We start from the raw sequence: 19,839 nt of genomic DNA, 5'->3' as shown, positions 1-19,839 counted from the left end.
TATGGGACGTCAATGCCATTCGGGGGAGAGGACGTGGCGTATGCAAATTCGAGCACAAAGGGTTATTTCAGATCCGCGCAGGCCTTGGCCGATTATGCGACCGTCATTGTCTATTTGAAGGAACAATTAAATGCTGAGAATTGTCCAGTTGTGGTTGCTGGTGGATCCTATGGCGGAAGTAAGTAGTATTTCTTTCACAGCAGCCTATATTCTATGTTTAAAGGAAGTGGGATTCAATAATTGAAATGGTATTGTTGCAGTGCTAGCTGCATGGTTTCGCCTCAAGTATCCACACATAATAATCGGCGCCCTCGCATCGTCTGCACCTCGACGGCATTGCTCCCCCTTATGGTTTTGAGATCGTTGTCACCAAAGATTTCAGAGTATGTTCATTCATCTCATTCAGCTTAATCTCACCCTTATTATCATTAAAATTGACTTTTGAGATTTATTACGCAGAATGCAAGTGAGATCTGCTCCACGAGAATTAAAGAATCGTGGGACATGATAGACAAAATGGCGTCTACCCCACAAGGCTTGTTAAACCTAAGCAAAATATTGAACATTTGCCAGTAAGTGTGAACAGCTTACTGTTCATGCCTTATATTATATCCTGTTTCAGGAATATTACGCGTAACGGCGCCCTGCACAATACGATTTCGAGAAAGTCAAAGGAGTAAATACACTACTTAAATATTCTTTCCATACCAATCCTCTTGCTCATTAAGTTCAGTTATACTTAATATGTAACCTGGGCTTTTTACAGATATGCAACGCCATGAATAGCCTACCGGGAGATGCAGACACTGTTAGCAGAATAGCGGCCGGAACAAATTACTCGTACGGAGGCCAATGCATGGGTTTGGGACCTTTCGATAATAGCAAATCAGGCTGGGACTGGCAGGTAACTGAGATTTCTTTTTATCTCATTAGAAGGAAATGAAAATAGGCTGCCCTTCTAACATCTAGTCTTAATTCGCAGCAATGAACTGATCTAGTGTTTCCATGGGCCAATCCTCCTGGCGTGTCAATATTCCCGCCCTACCACTTTGATATCAAGTCCTATTCCAGGAATTGCTACCTCAAATATGGAGTCGTGCCACGCAGGCATTGGCTTGCAACTCAGTTCGGAGGACACGTATATATATTTAATCTTCTAGCTAATTTTGTTAAAAAATGTTACAGTCGAGTTATTTCAAATTTTAATCACAGTTCAACAGACATCAAATTCGTTTGAGGTTGACTTTTTTATAATTAATGTGCAGGACATAAGAAGAGTGTTGAAAGACTTTGGAAGCAATATCATTTTCTCCAATGGGTTAAGAGATCCATGGAGCGCTGGAGGGTAACTGAATCTTCTTGTGAGATTTCATCTCCATTAATTGTTTTATTATTGTGTATATTGTTGCTAATATAGTAGTTTGGGCATGTTGTGAATTGAATTCCAGTGTGTTGGCCAATATTTCTGAAAGCATCGTAGCTATTACCACCGACGAGGGTAAGTTGGTTCTGGATGCTCTTTTTTCCTCACAATCAAACAAAATTAATGTTATCTTATAAGAATTGAATGTGACGCAGGAACACATTGTCTGGATATTGTTCAAAGTTCCAGTGACGATCCAGCCTGGCTTAAAGAGCAACGACGAAAAGAGATAACAATCGTTCAAAAATGGATTGACGATTACTGTTGGGAATGTGAAGTCCAACAGTCACATGACCCCTCGCGTTCTCCCAACTATTCATTTCATATCTGAATATGATTATATAATGGCTGTGTGCAGCCCATGTATTTGAGTTGATTAATAGAAGTTATTCCCTGCTTTGAGTGTGGATTTAGGCATATTTGCCGAACCACGATAAATCATGTGTTGTCTCTTCTTATTGCTTTTCTATTTCTGTTATTGTTTTCTCTGCTCTTTCTAATCTTTACAATTGGTATCAGAGCCATGTTGGCTTGAGCAAAGATGGAGGAAGAAGGAGAAGGTAAAACTTATAACTTCTATGGCAGTTTTACGTTCCATGTAAAACTATGCTTCAAATGCCGCGTACATTGGTGGGATGGCTGGAAGAAACAAGGGGACTCAGTTGAAGAGGAGAATCCAACAAAAGAAAAGGATGTTGGGATTCTTATTTTCTCTCCCCTTGAGCTAGCCTTGGCACTTATTGGCCAAACCATTAGAGGTCAGGAAGTTGTTGGCATTCGTGTGGTGAAGGTTGAATGCCATGATAGTCCTTGTATAGATGTTGGAATTTCTAAGCTGAAAGATGTTGAAAAAGTGGTTGTTGTTAAAGAGGGTGAACTCAAGAGATTGCGGGAGGAAGAGTGTATGCCATTGGAGACCCAAGCTGAATCTGCTATTGACTCCCAGGATGAGGAGGGTGCAGATTGGAGTGAGGTAGTAGGGCAAGGAGGCCTAGGAGAAATTTTGGCTTCGGAGAGCTCTGCACATGGCATGGCCTTGGCGAAAATAAAGAGGCACTCCCATAATGATGACAACCTTTGTGCAGATAATTTCATAGAAACCTATGAGCCTATGGATTTAGATGACATAGTAAATGATAAAAGTCAATTTTTTGGTTTGAAGCGAAAGCGACCATTGAAAGGAGCAGAGGACAATGGGCATCGCTCCTAGTGGTTTCAGGCATCACATGGAGTGAATGAAAATGTTATTAAATCTGTTAATGCTTATTCTAATGGAGGAGGAGATGTTTTATCTCGACCAGAATGCATTGACATTCACCAACCTGATTGGATGGATGTGGATGATAGTGCCCACATTGATAATGAACAACCCGAGGGTGAGAGAACTCGAACTTGTGATAACAATCTGATGGAGTTGTTTGATGATGAAAATAATGCCATTGTTTTGTTTGTTGTAAGGTTTGAGTTTTATGTTTGGATATTAGAATCTAGTAATTGTGAATCGATAGATATTCTGTTACGAGGGAGTTTAGGTGATGGTGATGAAGAAATGTATTTTAAACTGAGACAAAGTGGTGTTTCAATTTTTGGCACAATGGGTGAGTTTGTGCCTGACAGAGTTTTTAACTCTGCTTTGATTTGGAAAAGGCTAATTCGAAACGTATGTGAACAAGAGTTTGCGAAGCTAAAATCTAGCAGGCTGGTTTTAATGTGAATTTCAAAAATGGAAGCAAGGATGCCAATGCATGGCTATGCCAGTTGGCCTTCACAAGGGAGATTGTTGGGAATGTGAAGTCCAACGGTCACATGACCCTTCACGTTCTCCCAACTATTCATTTTATATCTGAATATGATTATATAATGGCTGTGTGCAACCCATGTATTTGAGTTGATTAATAGAAGTTATTCCCTACTTTGAGTGTGGATGTAGGCATATTTGCCAAACCACAATAAATTGTGTGTTGTCTCTTCTTGTTGCTTTTCTGTTTCTATTATTGTTTTCTCTACTCTTTCTAATCTTTACAATTACAGAAACCAATTTTAACTGTTAATCTCATTCAACAATGTCTTCTGTATGTAATAAAACCATTTTGAAGTGATTATGTGAGCTTTATTATGGGAATAAACTGCTCAACGTAATCACCCATTCTAAATTAATATCATTTTAGTTATTTCATATTTTGTTAGTGTTGGATCCTAAAAAACATTATGGAGGTTTCAGTTGTTATCGTTACTGCATTGTGTGTGAGTATATTTATTAAGCAAAGTAGTTCATGTAGATATTAAAACAATTGAATTTAAGATATATATAAATATATTTTAATAATTGTTTATATTATTATTTATATAAATATAATATTACATATATTCACAATAAAAAGGTTAGGTATATAATCATATTTTTAGAGTTTATATGAGGCATCCATTCATGTCTTAAAGCATAAGAAAATAGTTTACAAAATTCATATCAGTTTCAAAATAAGTTTACAGTTTATTATATAAATATAATTGTAAAACACATTAATAGTCATAAATTCAATCCAGTTTTTATTTCAACTACAAATTTATTTATTATCATTATCAAAAATGTCCTCTTAATGTAATAAAACTATTTTGAAGTGATTATCTGAGCTCTATTATAATAATAATCAATTCAATACAATTAGTGAGTCTAAATTAATATCTTTTTAGTAATTTGATATTTCCTTACTATTTGACACTTAAAAAATATTATGGAACTTTGGACCCTTTGAAAACATCATCGAGCTTTCGATTGTAATTGTTGTTGGAGTGTGTATGAGAACATTTATTCTACAAAGCGTTATATTTAGATATTGAAACAATGAAATTCAATAATAATTTTTTTATGAATAATTGTTTATATTATTATTGATATGCAAATACTATGTCATTTATATACAAGTAATATTACACATATTCACAACAAAGGTTGGTAGATACAAAATCAAACTTTCAAGTATATATGAGCCATACACCTAGATCATAAAACATAACAAACCAATTCATTATGTTTGTAGTTTACAAAACCTAATTAAATACAAAAAGAATTGCAACTTTTTAGGTAAAATATATAGTATAAAAAACAAATTTATAATCTTGATTTTTTTGGTACTAATCACATTCATTCCAATTTTTATTTCAACTACAAATTTATTTATTATCAACAAAAAATATATGCCATGTAAAATGAATACTTCCATCTTGTTGGAAGTGAAGTCCAATGGTCTTGGAATGTTCCTATTCTTCTATCTCTTTATGTCTCGCTCTTGCCTCTTTATATTTCTCTAGAGACTTCATAAACTTGTGAATAACATAACATCTATGAAATCTATAAGTTGTTGGAATAATAAACAAAATAGAGACTACATTGATTTTCCTATGACTATAGTCTTTAAGGTTAACCACATAAATATTCTATCATGTGCTTCATTTTTGTCTAGCATTTGACTATTAAAATTAGAAGTTATATTTCATTTTTGCATCTAAATTATAAACAATTGGTATTAGATCGAAGGAGAAGTTACAAAGGAAATTTGAGGAAAGATGAAAGATGCTAATAAATGGAGAATTATCAACAGTTTCAAGCTCTTCTAATTCAAACAGACCTCTCAATTGCCTTACAAGGAAAGTTAAAGAATCCTAAAAAATGTATCAAATGATGATTCTCCCTTTCCAATAATGGTTGTGTAATGTTGCAATGGTTAAGCCATCGAAAGATAACTATGACCGATTATGTGACATGCATGAGAGGGCTTCCATAATGAATACATTTTTTTTAATGAACAAATTGTTTAAATTGAAGATGAAGTATGGTAGAAATTATTTAAACAACCTAAATGAATATAATACCTTGATCAACAAATTATTGTCTATTTATATTAATTTTTAAGAATAAATCAAAGTCATCTTGTTTCTTGTTCTCTTCCCAATAGCCGTGAAGGAGTGATTATGACAATTGGTAACTATGTATCTAGAAGAAAAGGGTCTAATAAAAATGAAGGCATGTTGAAATTTGATGATATTGTGGCATCTCTTCTCAATGAAGACATGAGAAGAAACCATCAAGGTAATGCATCTAAAGAGGCTTTGGTGTTTTGAAATAGGAGGAGATCCCACAAAAGTGACAAAAATAACTACAAAAGAAGATCTAAGTCTAATAAGAGATTCAAAAGTAGATGCAAAATATAGGTTGTTAGTTTTTGTGGCAAAGAAGGTGGAGAGGAATTGCTAGATCACATTAGGGATAGATATTTTTCAAAGAAGTTGGAAAGGAGTTACTAGAATCTAGCACCATGAAGAGTAACTTTAGGAGAAGGATTGATCAAGAATTTTCATTAGAAAATGTAGGAGTCTCAAATTTGGAAAATTTGAAGGATGTAATGATTTCTCTCTCCTCCATCAAAGACAATGCTAGTGATATACCAAGGAGGATAATAGAAGCAGATCAAGCAATCAATAAGCGGGGAATCAGAGTTAACATTATTGGTACTCCTAATGTAGACATGTTGTCTTTGATCATCATGAAGTTCAGCGCACACAAAAGGAAGGTGAAGGGACAAATGACACAAATAGGCCAAGAGATAGAGGAAGCACAAGAATCACCAATGAATGCAGAGGGAGAAGATGAACTAGCAGTGGAAGATGGGATGGAAGAGGAGGATGTGGCCCTCTTGAATTGACTTTCTTTCTACATTCTTTAATTTTCATGCATCTCAAACTATTGCCTCTAGGGAGCCATTTATCTATCTTTAATCTTGTTTTAAAGACTTGAGTTTAATTAGTTGTTTTCAAGAAGTTGTTATGGTTTTGAAACAGTTATGTTAAGTTTGGCTATAAATGTTAGAAGCCAATCTACATACAAGATCTTTTGGAAAACTTTGTGTTGTTATAGGTAGATATATTGTTGTATTCTTCAATGACTTTATATGTTTTCAATGAAAATTATTGTAATAGTCTTCTCAAATCAGAAACTTTATATTGTGATGAATCGATGCTCATTTTTCTTATGATGAATGTGTTGTCATTTTAGTGATTCTTTATTGTTGAGCATTGAAGTAATTAGAACATGTTCTTTAGCCCATTGTTGTGAAATGTCTATCGTTGTATGAGTGTTGAATGCAATGATCAATTCAATTATAGATATTTTGTATTTGTTCTTCTAATCCCTATCATACTTTGTGATGAGAGTGAGACTCGATTTGAGGATTTAGTTTTGTTTTATCATTATTTGAAAATTTATAGTAGTTACAATCCTTTGAAAAATTTTGGTTAAACCTTTCAAATACTTTTTGGTTAAAGGGACACTTGGAATTTATTCATTGTATATCTTTAGAAGGTAGTTGTGACTTCTAAAAGAAGAGGAGAGTAGGTATAGAAGGTCATCATACCTATCTCAACTATTTGGTCAGATTGTTACCTATTAGGGTGTTAGAATAAAGAGTTAGGTAGAAAATGTGTCAACAAATAGATCTGTAGGTTCAACCATTGCTAGCCCTCCCTTCCTAATCTCCACTACTAGACTATTTATCATTGGTCACCCTTTGATTGAGGGTAGGGTTTAGCTTTAATCTTTAGCTAAAGGTTCTTTCATTACTATTTTTTATAATTACAATGATAGATAGGTTGTTCAAGATAGTGGTGTCTAGAGTTAGGATTCACACCTCCTTTCAATGTGATCATGGTCCCCTTCCTTCAATCAATTGAAGGATTTCCCAGATTTAATACCCATTTGGGTGAGATTATCTTATCTCCCCTTCCAATCTTGGGTTACAAATTCCCTTGAAGCCATTGGTAATTTTATTGATCACTTGTTGAAGGTTGACATTGCATCAAAATATTCACTCACACTACTTATGCTCGTGTTCTACTTGAAGTTGATTTATCCAAACCCTTGTCTTGAGAGGTAGTGCTACATATTACTATCTTTTCTTGGACACATCCTTTTTATTATACAAGCATTCCTTTTCATTGCAGTAGGCATAGTTTTGCTTCTGGGCACTTGGTGTCCATTTGTTCCTTGGCTCTCGTAAGTGGTTTTCTCTTATTTGGTGAAAAAAGCTCTTCCCATGCATATTTTTGTGTACCTTTATAGTTCTATTGATGAGCCTGAGGATTTGCACTCTCCTTGCTCAGTTACTCACCTTCTTGATCCTAATGTTTCTTTTGTTGCAGTTCAAAATCCTTACCTACCTTCATCCTTAGTTCCTGTTAAGGTTGCTTCGTCTCCTCATCCATCAAATGATGTAGTTAATTATATCAAATTTTGTGAGGGATTTTCCTCTCCCCATTGTGCAAAGGAATCAGATTTAGTTGTTGACACGTCTTAGATAGTAGTTCATAGGAGGAAAAAGGACCCTCCTAAGTTAGGCTCTCCCTCACATGTCAATCAAATGGATTTGAAGTTTTCTAATGCAGCATTAAGCTTGGGTTAGAACTATTGTTCTAATAGGGTTTTTTGTTTTGGTCTTTTTGTTCTATTTTTTCCTCTAAGTAAGCCATTTTTGTAAAAGGTTTTGGATTCTTTCAAAACCTTGCTTACCTTAATCTAAAACATTTTGTATCAAAATTTGTAACATGTTCAAAATTATCCTTTACAAATGCATACCAATTTTTTTTTATAACAAATCATTACAATTGTCAAACATTTCATACCTCACCTTGATTCGATTGAACAAGTGGTACTGTCCATTTATTTACATATCAAAAATCACCACTAATCTAGAAGCATTTGACAAGAATTTCATAGGAATGTGACGTTATTATTAAATGAAAATAATAAGAAAGAATACTACTTTATATTTATCAATAAAAAGATATAAAGACAACAAATGAAAACAATTATTTAACATAATAATAACTAACAATTTTATTTTCAGTATGACATATTCTTATGGACTAGAGAAATTTCATGATTTTAGCGGCAAAAGGGTTTCTTTTGACCCTCATGCACGGCCGAACGGGACAACCACTAAAGCACAAATTGATCATTGCCCTTCCATTTAACACTGAGTTCAGGATTGTCTGTAATCATTGTTTTCGACTCCGTGTTTATGAGGAATCAATTTTTGCATTGTTTTCGACTACATGTTTTTTGAGGAATGAAGCTTTGTTATTAGCGATACAGATAAACTGCCACTATGTGGAGCGTAAAACCGGCTTTTTAAGCCGGCCCCATCACCATCAACAGTCAGCTTGTTTAATCTCTTTTTGCAATATTAAATTAGGTACGTATTCGTTTAAATCGCTGAGAAATGATGCTAAGTTTACACTGAAATTTGGGAAGCTCAGCTCAGAACAGAGTTTTACAGAGTAATACGAAATGGAATTCCATCCATTGAATTTTGGATTACTGTGTTCAATTCTCCTAGCGTTGGGCTGCTTATTGGAGGGAGGCTCTGCTTTGGGAATTCGTACGCACAGTGGGATGCCAGCGAGGAAGAATCAAGTGCGCTGTGCTTTTTTGGAGAAGTTAAAGAGATCTCGAATAACTAATTCATATGTTTCAAGTCTAAGTAAAGCTTCGTACGACACATACAACTATACCCAAGTTCTGGACCATTTTGCATTCACGCCAGAGAGCTATCAAACCTTTCCCCAACGATATTTCATTGACAAGTCCAACTGGGGCGGCGCTCAAAACAATTCTCCCATATTTGTATGGTTGGGTGAGGAACAAGACATCACAAATGACGTCGAGTCTAACTTCATGATAGACCAGGTTGCAAACTTCAAAGCTCTTGTGGTTTACATAGAGGTATTATTACAACTTCTCATTAAATTGGTGTACATAGAGGTTTTATTAAAACTTCTCATTAAATTCGTGTTCATGCTTGTTATACTACAGAACATGTTGCATAAGTTTAGTTCATTGTTTTGCGACTAGTCCTGCTTTGATAAGTATATTATTAGGGATAATTGTTGTACACGGTTTGTATGTAGCACCGTTATTATGGGACGTCAATGCCATTCGGAGGAGAGGAGGAAGCATATGCAAATGCGAGCACAATGGGTTATTTCACAATAGCACAAGCCTTGGCCGATTATGCGATCGTCATTGTCCATTTGAAGAAAACATTAAATGCTGAGAATTGTCCAGTTGTGGTTGTTGGTGGATCCTATGGTGGAAGTACGTAGTATCTCATTCACACCAGCTCATATTCTCTGTTGCAGTGCTAGCTACATGGTTTCGCCTCAAGTATCCGCACATAACAATCGGCGCTCTCGCATCATCTGCACCTATCCTTTACCTCGACGCCATCGTTCCCACAAATGGTTATGACAGCGTTGTCACCGAAGATTTAAGGGTATGTTAATTCGTCTCTTTCAGCTTAATCTCACCCTTATTATCATTAAACTTGACTTTTGAAATTATTACGCAGGATGCCAGCGAGATCTGCTACAGAAGAATTAATGAATCGTGGGATATGATGGACAAAATCGCGTCTACCCCGCAAGGTTTGCTAAACCTAAGCAAACTATTTATCTCATTAGAATTAAATGAAATTAGGTTGCCCTTCTATCATCTATTCTTAATGGGCAGGAATGCATTGAACTAATATTTCCATGGAGCGCTCCTGCTGGCACGACAATGTTTCCGCCCTACTTCTTTGATATCAAGTCCTATTCCAGGAATTGTTACCTCAAATATGGAGTCGTGCCACGCCGACACTGGCTTACAACTGAATTTGGAGGACACGTATATATATTTAAATCTACTACGCAATTTTTTGAAAAAATATTTTGCAGTGAAGTCATTTCAAATTTTATTTACAGTTGAACAGAGAAAACAATTCTGTTTGAGATATTTTTTTATTAAGATAGTCTTGGTTATAATTAATGTGCAGGACATAAAAAGAGTGTTGAAAGACTTTGGAAGCAATATCATTTTCTCCAATGGCTTAAGAGATCCATGGAGCGCTGGAGGGTAAGTGAATCTTCTTCTGAGATTTCATCTCCATTAATCGTTGTATTATTGTGTACATTTTTGCTAATTTAGTTATTTGGGCATGTTGTGAATTGAATTCCACTGTGTTGGCCAATATTTCTGAAAGCATCGTAGCTATTACCACCGACGAGGGTAAGTTGGTTCTGGATGCTATTTTTTTCCCACAATCAAACAAAAATAATATTATCTTAAAAGAATTGAATGTCACGCAGGAACGCATTGCCTAGACATTGTTCAAAGTGCCAGTGACGATCCAGCCTGGCCTAAAGAGCAACGACGAAAAGAGATAACGATCGTCCAAAAATGGATTAACGATTATAGGAACCAGTTTTAATTGTTAATCCCATTCAACAATGTCTTCTCCATGTAATAAAACCATTTTGAAGTGATTATCGGAGCTTTACTATGGGATCACCCATTCTAAATTAATATCAGTTTAGTTATTTAATTTTTTCCTAGTGTTGGACTTAAAAAGTTATTTGGAGCTATCAATTACTGTTGTATTGAGCTTTCAATTATTGTTGTATAAGTACATTTATTATATAAAATAGTATATGTAGATATTAAATTAATTGATCCAAAATTTATTTTGAATAATTATTAGATTATTATTTATATAAAAAATAATATTACATGTATTCATAATAAAAAATTTGATAGATATATAATCACATTTTTAGAATTTATATGAAGTATACTTCATGTCATAAAATATAGGAAAACAAATAATTAAATCATAAATCATAAATCAAAAAATCTAATTCAACTCCAAACAATTTTACAATTTTATATAGAAAATATAATATAAAAACACATTAATCATGACAAGTTCAATCCTATTTTTACTTCAACTACAAATTTATTCATTGCCATCGTCAATAAAAAAGAAATTCATGTAAAATGAATCCTTCCATTTACAAATTAACTTTGTATAGTTCCTCCACTCTATCCCTTTTTCCTCAAATTTTGGTTATTTCCTCATCTCTTAGCCATGCCACTTTCATCAATTCCCTTGTTGTCCTTAATTGTTGATTATCCCAATGCCGCCCTATTCAAAAATTCTTTCAATGCCCCATTTTCCCTATCACATTAACTTCCTCTTCTTCTCCAAAAAATCGCTATGTCTTCTTTCTTCCTAAGGGCTGTCCTCACATATTTATATTCATTCAATGTTTTTAAGTCTTTAAACAATGAAAGAAAAATTCCAAGCAGTTTTCTTGGTCTTCACTTTATTTTTTAATTTTTAACATCCTTAAAAAATGAATTCATATAAAAAAATTAATTCAATTTTAAATAATAAAATTCTTCCTCTCATTCTCCCTCACAAAATGGACCATTCTCCCACTCAAATTGATTAAAGAAAAAATAGGCCTAACCTTCCTAGTTTGTCAATATAAGCTAGTGAACACTATTTCCCCATCACACTTTTTTAGACCCTAATTTCTATGTTTTACTTAATCCCTCGTATCTTGAGCTAGAGGTCTTTGATTCATGTGTCATCTATTGTGTTGGAATTGTGAGTCAGTCGCCTATCTTTCCAAAGGCATATCAAGTAGTTTTTATTTCATATCAAACCTTGTCAAGTTAATTTTTCATCACTTGCATTACACAATTTAAAGTGGTAAACATGAAACCCTATACTACCTCTAATATACAAGAAGAAATAGGGGGCATGCAACTATTCTCAAATTTCATCGCTCTTAGTAAGCATTCTAGGAGATTTTTTTCTTTCATCAAACAAAGTGATTTTGCAAATTGCATTTCCTAACATTGTATTGTAGGTACTACTACACTAGGGGAATCGTAAATTGTACACCTTTAAGTAGGGTTTCCAATTCCATGCTTAGTTAGCACACATTTTATTATGTCTCATTATACTATGCATTATAAAACTTCAATATGCATTCAATTAATTAATTAAATCAAAGTCCTTTATTAATTCACATCACATCACACTCTATAAATTGGGCCCTTCATTCTAGGTGTGCCCTTTTATTATTTTATCTTGATATATCCCTAATCCTAACCCAATTGCAACTTCCAAATCACATTTTTCATATCTATATATCATGGTTTGAGCCACTGAGCTAGAATTAGCATTAGAACCCTATTATCTTGATTACCTATAAATTTGGAGGATAATTTGGTAGTCCTAATCAATTTAAACCCAACTTCATTTGAATAAATAAAAAATCTAGGTCATCTTTTCATTAAATTCAAACCTAAGATTTCATATATAAGGCAATTCACTTCCTCATTTGTGATAATATTTTTGCATCTTTTAGACAATAACAATTTTGCAATTTAAGGTATCCTAATGAAGTGCAGGTTATATTTTAAAAGAGTCTAAGATCTGCAAATCAATCAATTCTTCATCAACATTCATTCAATTAGGTCTAATCTACAAGAGACATTGGAGGATGATAGGGAACCACCAATTGATGATTGGCTTGTACCTCTATGAAAGGGATTTGGTATGATTTCATGTTGTTCTTATGTTTCTACTAGTTAGCTTCAAATTTAAATCATATTTAGATTTAGATTTACATTATTACTTCAGATATAGATTCTAATTTTGTTATTTAAACACTTTTCAATTCAATCATTATCATTTCTAGGGTTTTTCTCTAACACGTTTTAGTGTGATTCTAGTTTGCATATTAGACACTTTAGCTCATAGCAATCTTAAACACAATTAAGATTGACAAGAGCTCACTTTATTCCATTTTCAATATCAACTATTTGTGGAGGTAGAAATTAGCAAAATAGAGGGCTAACCAAGCCAAACCTCTATATAGTCACCACCATACCATTTTTCATCTTGTAGGTGTAGCTACAAGTAACTGATAGAGCCAAGAAGCCTAGAAAAAATCTAGAAGTTGGTACAAGCTTGTTCCTTAAATTTGGACTTGATTTCCTATGTCTTATGTCATTGGGGTACCCTTGTTCATACTAGGTCACCAAAGGCGCCCCTGTCCTCAAAAACTTTCACTATATTTTGCAGACAAATTCTAAGCAGTCTCAAGGTGCATATTTCCAAACAATGTCTTATACACAGTAGACCATGACATTATCAGCATTGTTTAGCTACAAATTCAAATTTAGATTGTAATTAAAATTGCATAGTCATATTTCCCATCTATTTTTGTGTTCGTTACAACATTTCTATGTGTTTCAATTAATTACATCAACATAAGTATTCATTTACTTCATACTTTAGTCATAGGTTTACATTTTTCCAACCAATTTCCAAATTTCATTCACTTTGTAAAGCACAAAGGAATAGAAACCCTAGAATTGTCATTTGACTCTATTTTACAAGAGTTAGTCAAAAACATCTTTTCCAAAAATAAATCCTTGTCATGCAATATTTCTTTTAATGGTTAATGTGGCCTTCCTTTTCCTTAATTTTGTATAGGTTTTATTTTTCTTGACAAGCTACCATATTTACTTCCTTGGCTCTTCTTAGCCATTCATTATAGTAACTTGGCCTACCACATAGTAGCATTTATATTTTGTAAGAATAATATAACCACCAAAATCAGCCAACTCACTATTTGATGCCTTGCAATCTTCAAGTCGATTAATACTATGACAATGAAAAGTATCACCAAGAGAGCCTTCATATGGCTTATCAATAACAAAATATAGACCACAAACACGGAGACTCATGTACACCATACTCCTAGATGTGCCAAATGATTCCTTTTCGTCAGAATCTATTATTTAATCTTCTTTGTTTACATTATTACTCTATTGGAATAAACTTGTAGGTTGCAGACCATAAGAAAATAATTCTCCTTCCATCAAAAGATCTTTTAATTTTTTCATATTCTATTCAACCATTAACCTTTCAACAACCTATGTGCCTTCTGTGAGATATCTATTCCATCCTCGAAACAACCAACAAATTGGCTAACAACAACTTATAGATATCATCATGCTCACTCAAAATTAAGAGCATAATTGATTCCATAGAGGTGATAGCATTCTTTTAATGATCCTCATCAATAACATTCCAAAATATTTTTAAAAAATTCAAAAATAACCTCTTTACAACCAAATGATAACTTGATATTACCAGTTATAATTTTTACAAATATCTCAAGTATTGTTACCCTCTTGGCAAGGGAAAGGCTTGTGACAAAATCCAAATCTTTGAAGCTTTCCATAATTACTTGAAGTACCCCTTCCATTATGTCATCATTATAAGGTATACTAGGAGCTAAAATTCTCATAATTTGACTAACTCATAAGAAAATGACAAATCTTACCTCTTCATCAAGTTGTCTCAAAAAGAATTATTATCAAAGGACTACATTAATGCAATTATAGCTATTTCTATTTCTTGAGAAGGTACATGTTCAATCCTGCATAAGTAATTATTTACTTCCTCTGAGATGTTGAAAATAACCTTTTTTAGTTGAGATACTTTTTCCAACTTCCCATTGGTATTGAAAATCTTTCTTTGTAGGATTTATTTACTCAATGCTGGCATGATTCACAAACTTGACTATAACCACAACATAGATTTTTTTATTGAAAATTAAATATCTACATCAAGAGTAATTTGTCCAATAGGTTGGTAGGATTTTTTTGCTCTAATACCATTTTAGTATTTATTACTAGTTTTTGCTTGAATTTAGAGACTTTTTATCAAACAAATTGCATACATAAGATTATGATTCTTGTAGCCATAAATTAAAATATTTTTTATGGATTTTCATGTTTTCCTTTATGCTACAGCTTTGATTTATTCTAACATTTTACTGTAGATCAAAGAGAAATGAATAAATTATACTTGAATTAGCTTTCTTATAGGTGCTAGTAGATCATTGGGTTAATTCCCCTTGTGTTGTTGCTAGAGTTCCTTCATCTCCCTCCTCTTCTTAGGACTACTCTCCTTCTTAGGTACCACCAGGGATATAGCATCTCTACTTGACAAAATTGAGAGAATTTATCACAAACTCCCCTCTTGCTACAAGAAGGGGACATGGTCAACAAGGCTAGTCATATCTTGCTCCTCAACAATCCATCTCTTCGATACCTATGAGAGGAACTTTGTGGTTACCAATGAGAGGTGCTACTAGTTGGTTTGATTCCAATAAATTCTCTTGGCTAGATCTTACTATCTTGCTTGGTCATGCAAATGAAGAAAAGATATTAGTACGGAAAAGGATACTAATGGGTAGGGCCCTCCCATGGACACTTTAGACTCCATTGACATATGAGGTAAACCAAAATTGATCAAGGCCCTCATTCTCCTCCCTTTTCTACTACTCTTATCACTTAGCAGCTTTATTTTATGGTTTTAGGTTTCAAATTTTCGCTCCATCTAGACTTTAAGAATGTGACTATTTCTACCTACCATTTTTATAGAATGTGCAACACTACTTTTCAATAATATAAAAACTTATTCATTAAAAAGTTTAAAATCATGCAATCTAATGAATTTTAAAATTGTAGTATACCATATAAAATTGAAACAATAATCGCTAGACTTGATTCACATAGTTATTTTTCTAGCCTATTTTAAATCACAATATATATTTATTATCGTTATAGTCCTTATTAATACTCTATATTTATGTGATAATTAGGGAAATGACTTAAATCACACACACTAAGCTTACAATTCTATGCCTAAAAGTGTTAAACATACAGAATTGACTCACATTTTCTAGACTTAATATGTTGCTTAAGGTGTTTGATCACTCTAAGATTACATTTCTAGGCTTATAAGTGTTAAACACTCAAAATTGACTAACATTCTCTAAACTTAATATGTTCTTACCTTGCATTCCACTTTCGAATGACAAAGAAGATTTGAGTCCAAATAAAAACGACAATCGCTAGAGTACAACTACAAGATTATTAAGTTGTCTTCTTCTCTAGTTAACTCCGTCCATATAACACATCGTCCTTCCTAAATTATTCGAATATTCGTCAAGTTATCCATGTTGTTCAGGCAAATTCCGGTCAATTACGTGCTTATGAGAAGTAATTCATGTTATTAATTCCGTCCATATCATGGATTTCCCTTTAATCAATAAGGCTGAAATCTTATAATAATTATGACAGATTTCTTATAATAATTATGACAGATGAAATCTTTTTATTATGACAGATTTGGGAACCTAGGTTCAGAATAATGCTGTACAGTGGAATACGAAATGAAATCCCATCCATCAATTTTCGGATTGCTGTGTACACTTTTCCTAACGATGGCTTCTCTTTTACAAGGAGGCTGTGCTTTGGGAGTTCATGGGCACAGTGGCATGCCGGCTGTTCTGCATGGTAGTTTTCTGGAGAAGTTAAGGAGATCTGGAATCACTAATTGTCTGGTTTCAAACTCATGTATGGTTTCCTACGAGGAATACAACTATACCCAAGTTCTGGACCATTTTGGATACAGACCAGAGAGCTATCAAACCTTTCCTCAACGATATTTCATAGACAAGTCCAGCTGGGGCGGCGCCCAAAACAATTCTCCCATATTTGTATGGTTGGGTGCGGAAATTGACATTACATACACCTTAGATGTGGGCATCATGATAGATCAGGCTCCTAACTTCAAAGCTCTTGTCGTGTACATAGAGGTAGTATTACAATTTCTTATGAATTCCCTGTTCGGTGTTTGTTATATTATAGAAAAAGTTAAGTTCAGAGTTTCTATTTGGGCCTCCTGCTTTGATAGGTATATTTTTAGGGCTAATTGTTGTAAGATTTGTATGTAGCACCGTTATTATGGGACGGCAATGCCATTCGGGGGTGAGAAGGGAGCCTATGCAAACGCGAGCACAATGGGTTATTTCACATCGACGCAGGCCTTGGCCGATTATGCGACCCTCATTGTCGATTTGAAGAAAACATTAAAAGCTGAGGATTGTCCAGTTGTAGTGTTTGGTGGTTCCTATGGGGGAAGTAAGTAGGATTTATTTCACATGAATCAGTATTATCTCTTGTAAGTAAGTGGGATTCAAGATTGAAATGGTATTGTTGCAGTGCTAGCTGCATGGTTTCGCCTCAAGTATCCGCACCTAACAATCGGCGCCCTCGCATCATCTGCTCCTCTGCTTTACCTCGACGGCATCACTCCCACTTATGGTTATGGCCGCGTTGTCACCGAAGATTTCGGAGTATGTTAATTCATCTCTCTCAACTTAATCTCACATTCATTATCATTAAATTTGACCTTTTGGACATATTGCGCAGAATGTAAGCGAAATCTGCTATAGAAGAATTAATGAATCGTGGGATATGATAGACAAAATTGCGTCTAGCCGTCAGGGCTTGCTGAACCTAAGCAAACTATTTAACACTTGCAAGTAAGTAGCAATAAGCCCAGTTGAAATGATATGTACTTTCCCAGTCAGAAATTGCTTTGATTGAATATCAATTTTAGAAGGTAGTAACAGGTATTTATTTATAGTAGTCTCTTATCATTCATAGATCGTATGCATTAGTAGATCTTAAACATGCAAAGATTTCAGTGTGAATTTATTTTTTAAATTAAAAGAAACGTTCATATTGTTTGTAATGCCAAATAAAATTAGTTGAAGAAAAAATAAGTTTATAATAAATCTTGTTGTAATTTGGGTATTGTTACAATTGAAGGAGTTGGTCATGTTAGTGATGGTATGGTTTTTTTTTTTATGTGTTTTAATTGATTTTAACATTTGACAAGATCTGAAGCTATTCTAGTGATTCTTGAGAAAGCTTATGATTTGGGTTGGAAGAAAGATTATTGCATATTTGATTTTTTCATATTGGTCTCTTCTGAATAAAAAATTATACTCGTTTCTATTACAATAAGCTTTCTTGAATGCCTCTTAAAAATTTCAAATCGTATGATAGAATTTGTTTGTTAAAAAATTCATTAAAAAAAATATAATATTTTAATTATTGTTGAATGACTACGAACAAGAGTGCTGTTTAAGTCTACCCTTTCACCTTATATAAGGCAGATTTATACCCATAATATCTTGACTGTGCATTACCGTAGCAGACATGTTAGCAGAAAGAGCGATCTTCAGTATGCGCTTGAATCAATGTACATCTACGCAGCACAGTACCATTTCGAAGATGTCCAAGGAGTAAATACGATACCTTCACCATTTCACCTTACACATTTCATTTGAATGTAAATCAATTCTACTAATTAGCTTAGACAAATTGCAGATATGCAAAGCCATCAATAGCCTACCTGGAAACGAAAGCACTGTTCGAAGAATAGCTTCTGCAACAAATTACACATCCAAGGGCCAATGTTTGGATTTGAATCCAATCGATATTCCCGGATGGGAATGGCAGGTCTGTGTGAATTCTCCATTCTTATTTGGATATTACGAAATTAGGTTTTCCCCCATCTAATAGGTTTTCTTAATTAATGCACAGACATGCACTGAAATGGTGATTCGACGGAGCAATCCTCCTGGTAAGACAATGTTCCCGCCCTCCCACTTTGATATCAAGGCCTACGCTAAGTATTGCTACCTTAAGTACGGTGTCCTAACACGCCAACACTGGGCAACTACTGAATTTGGAGGACATGTACGTAAATGTTAATCAAGTCACATCCTAAGTCAGTTTTGATGTAGAATTAAACAGACACAGCAATTTGGTTTGGGATTGATTACTATTAAGATGGCTTTGGGGATAATTACAATGCAGGACATAAAAAGAGTGTTAAAAGATTTTGGAAGCAATATCATTTTCTCCAATGGGTTGAGAGATCCATGGAGTAGTGGTGGGTAAGTGCATCATCCTCTGCGATTTCATGCCCATTAAACTTTGTATCATTTCTAACCTTTACTTAACTGGGGATGTTGTGAATGACATTTCAGTGTGTTGGGAAATATTTCTGAAAGCATTGTAGCTATCATCACCAATGAGGGTAAGTTGGCTTGGAATGGTGTTTATTTTGTTTTTGTTTTCCATTATGCATAGATACGTAGAGGTAATATTATCTTGTAATAATTTAATGTCAAGCAGGAACACACTGTCAAGACATTGCGAAGCCAGGTGCTAGTGACGATCCAACCTGGTTGAAAGAACAACGACGAAAAGAGCGTATGTTCATCCAAAAATGGATTACTGATTATAAAAGTTGAATTGGATTATAGCATAGGACAACGTCTTCTCAATTTAATAAAATTATTTAGAAGTTATTGGTGTAGCTATTTTTATTAGAGTGAAGCATTGATTTTTTATGAATAAATACATTATAAATTAGTTATATAATCGATAATATTACGCATATTCAATGTAAAGAATGATGGAAAAATTTATAATCCAAAAGTTAAACCATGACCATCTCATTTTTTATATATATCAATGAGGTATAGGTTATTAAGAATAGGCTTCCAATTAGTGTTCATTCCATCTTGATTTTCTTTCTAATTAGACAAAGTCTCACAAAGAGGCCGGATGACCAAAGCAAGGTGAGGGA

The 19,839-nt window shown here is 34.0% G+C and overlaps 2 protein-coding genes across 2 annotated transcripts; both read left to right on the top strand.

The window, feature by feature from the left end:
• The first annotated feature begins 8,762 nt into the window (after positions 1-8,762).
• Positions 8,763-10,722, top strand: LOC131072646 (uncharacterized). The gene is made up of 8 exons (XM_058008882.2): positions 8,763-9,197; positions 9,383-9,569; positions 9,614-9,747; positions 9,823-9,950; positions 10,013-10,139; positions 10,288-10,367; positions 10,471-10,520; positions 10,601-10,722. The coding sequence occupies exons 1-8, from the start codon at positions 8,763-8,765 to the stop codon at positions 10,720-10,722; spliced, it is 1,263 nt and encodes a 420-aa protein (XP_057864865.2).
• Positions 10,723-16,612: 5,890 nt separating this feature from the next.
• On the top strand, positions 16,613-19,501 carry LOC131072645 (uncharacterized). Its single transcript, XM_058008881.2, has 10 exons — positions 16,613-16,987; positions 17,126-17,312; positions 17,394-17,527; positions 17,604-17,716; positions 18,397-18,484; positions 18,570-18,701; positions 18,786-18,941; positions 19,062-19,141; positions 19,235-19,284; positions 19,383-19,501. The coding sequence occupies exons 1-10, from the start codon at positions 16,613-16,615 to the stop codon at positions 19,499-19,501; spliced, it is 1,434 nt and encodes a 477-aa protein (XP_057864864.2).
• The last annotated feature ends 338 nt before the right edge of the window (positions 19,502-19,839 follow it).

The sequence above is a fragment of the Cryptomeria japonica genome, chromosome 10, assembly GCF_030272615.1.
Source record: "Cryptomeria japonica chromosome 10, Sugi_1.0, whole genome shotgun sequence".
NCBI lineage: Eukaryota > Viridiplantae > Streptophyta > Pinopsida > Cupressales > Cupressaceae > Cryptomeria > Cryptomeria japonica.
Note: the sequence above shows the minus strand (reverse complement) of the source record. Positions and strands in the feature narration are given on the sequence as shown.

Bases quoted from the DNA above. Each gene is read 5' to 3' on its own strand.
- LOC131072646 (XM_058008882.2), top strand. From the start codon at position 8,763: ATGGAATTCCATCCATTGAATTTTGGATTACTGTGTTCAATTCTCCTA. The intron at 9,748-9,822 runs GTATGTTAATTC...ATTATTACGCAG, and splicing joins TTGTCACCGAAGATTTAAGG to GATGCCAGCGAGATCTGCTA. The intron at 10,521-10,600 runs GTAAGTTGGTTC...AATGTCACGCAG, and splicing joins AGCTATTACCACCGACGAGG to GAACGCATTGCCTAGACATT.
- LOC131072645 (XM_058008881.2), top strand. From the start codon at position 16,613: ATGGCTTCTCTTTTACAAGGAGGCTGTGCTTTGGGAGTTCATGGGCAC. The intron at 18,485-18,569 runs GTAAATACGATA...GACAAATTGCAG, and splicing joins ATTTCGAAGATGTCCAAGGA to ATATGCAAAGCCATCAATAG. The intron at 19,142-19,234 runs GTAAGTGCATCA...ATGACATTTCAG, and splicing joins GATCCATGGAGTAGTGGTGG to TGTGTTGGGAAATATTTCTG.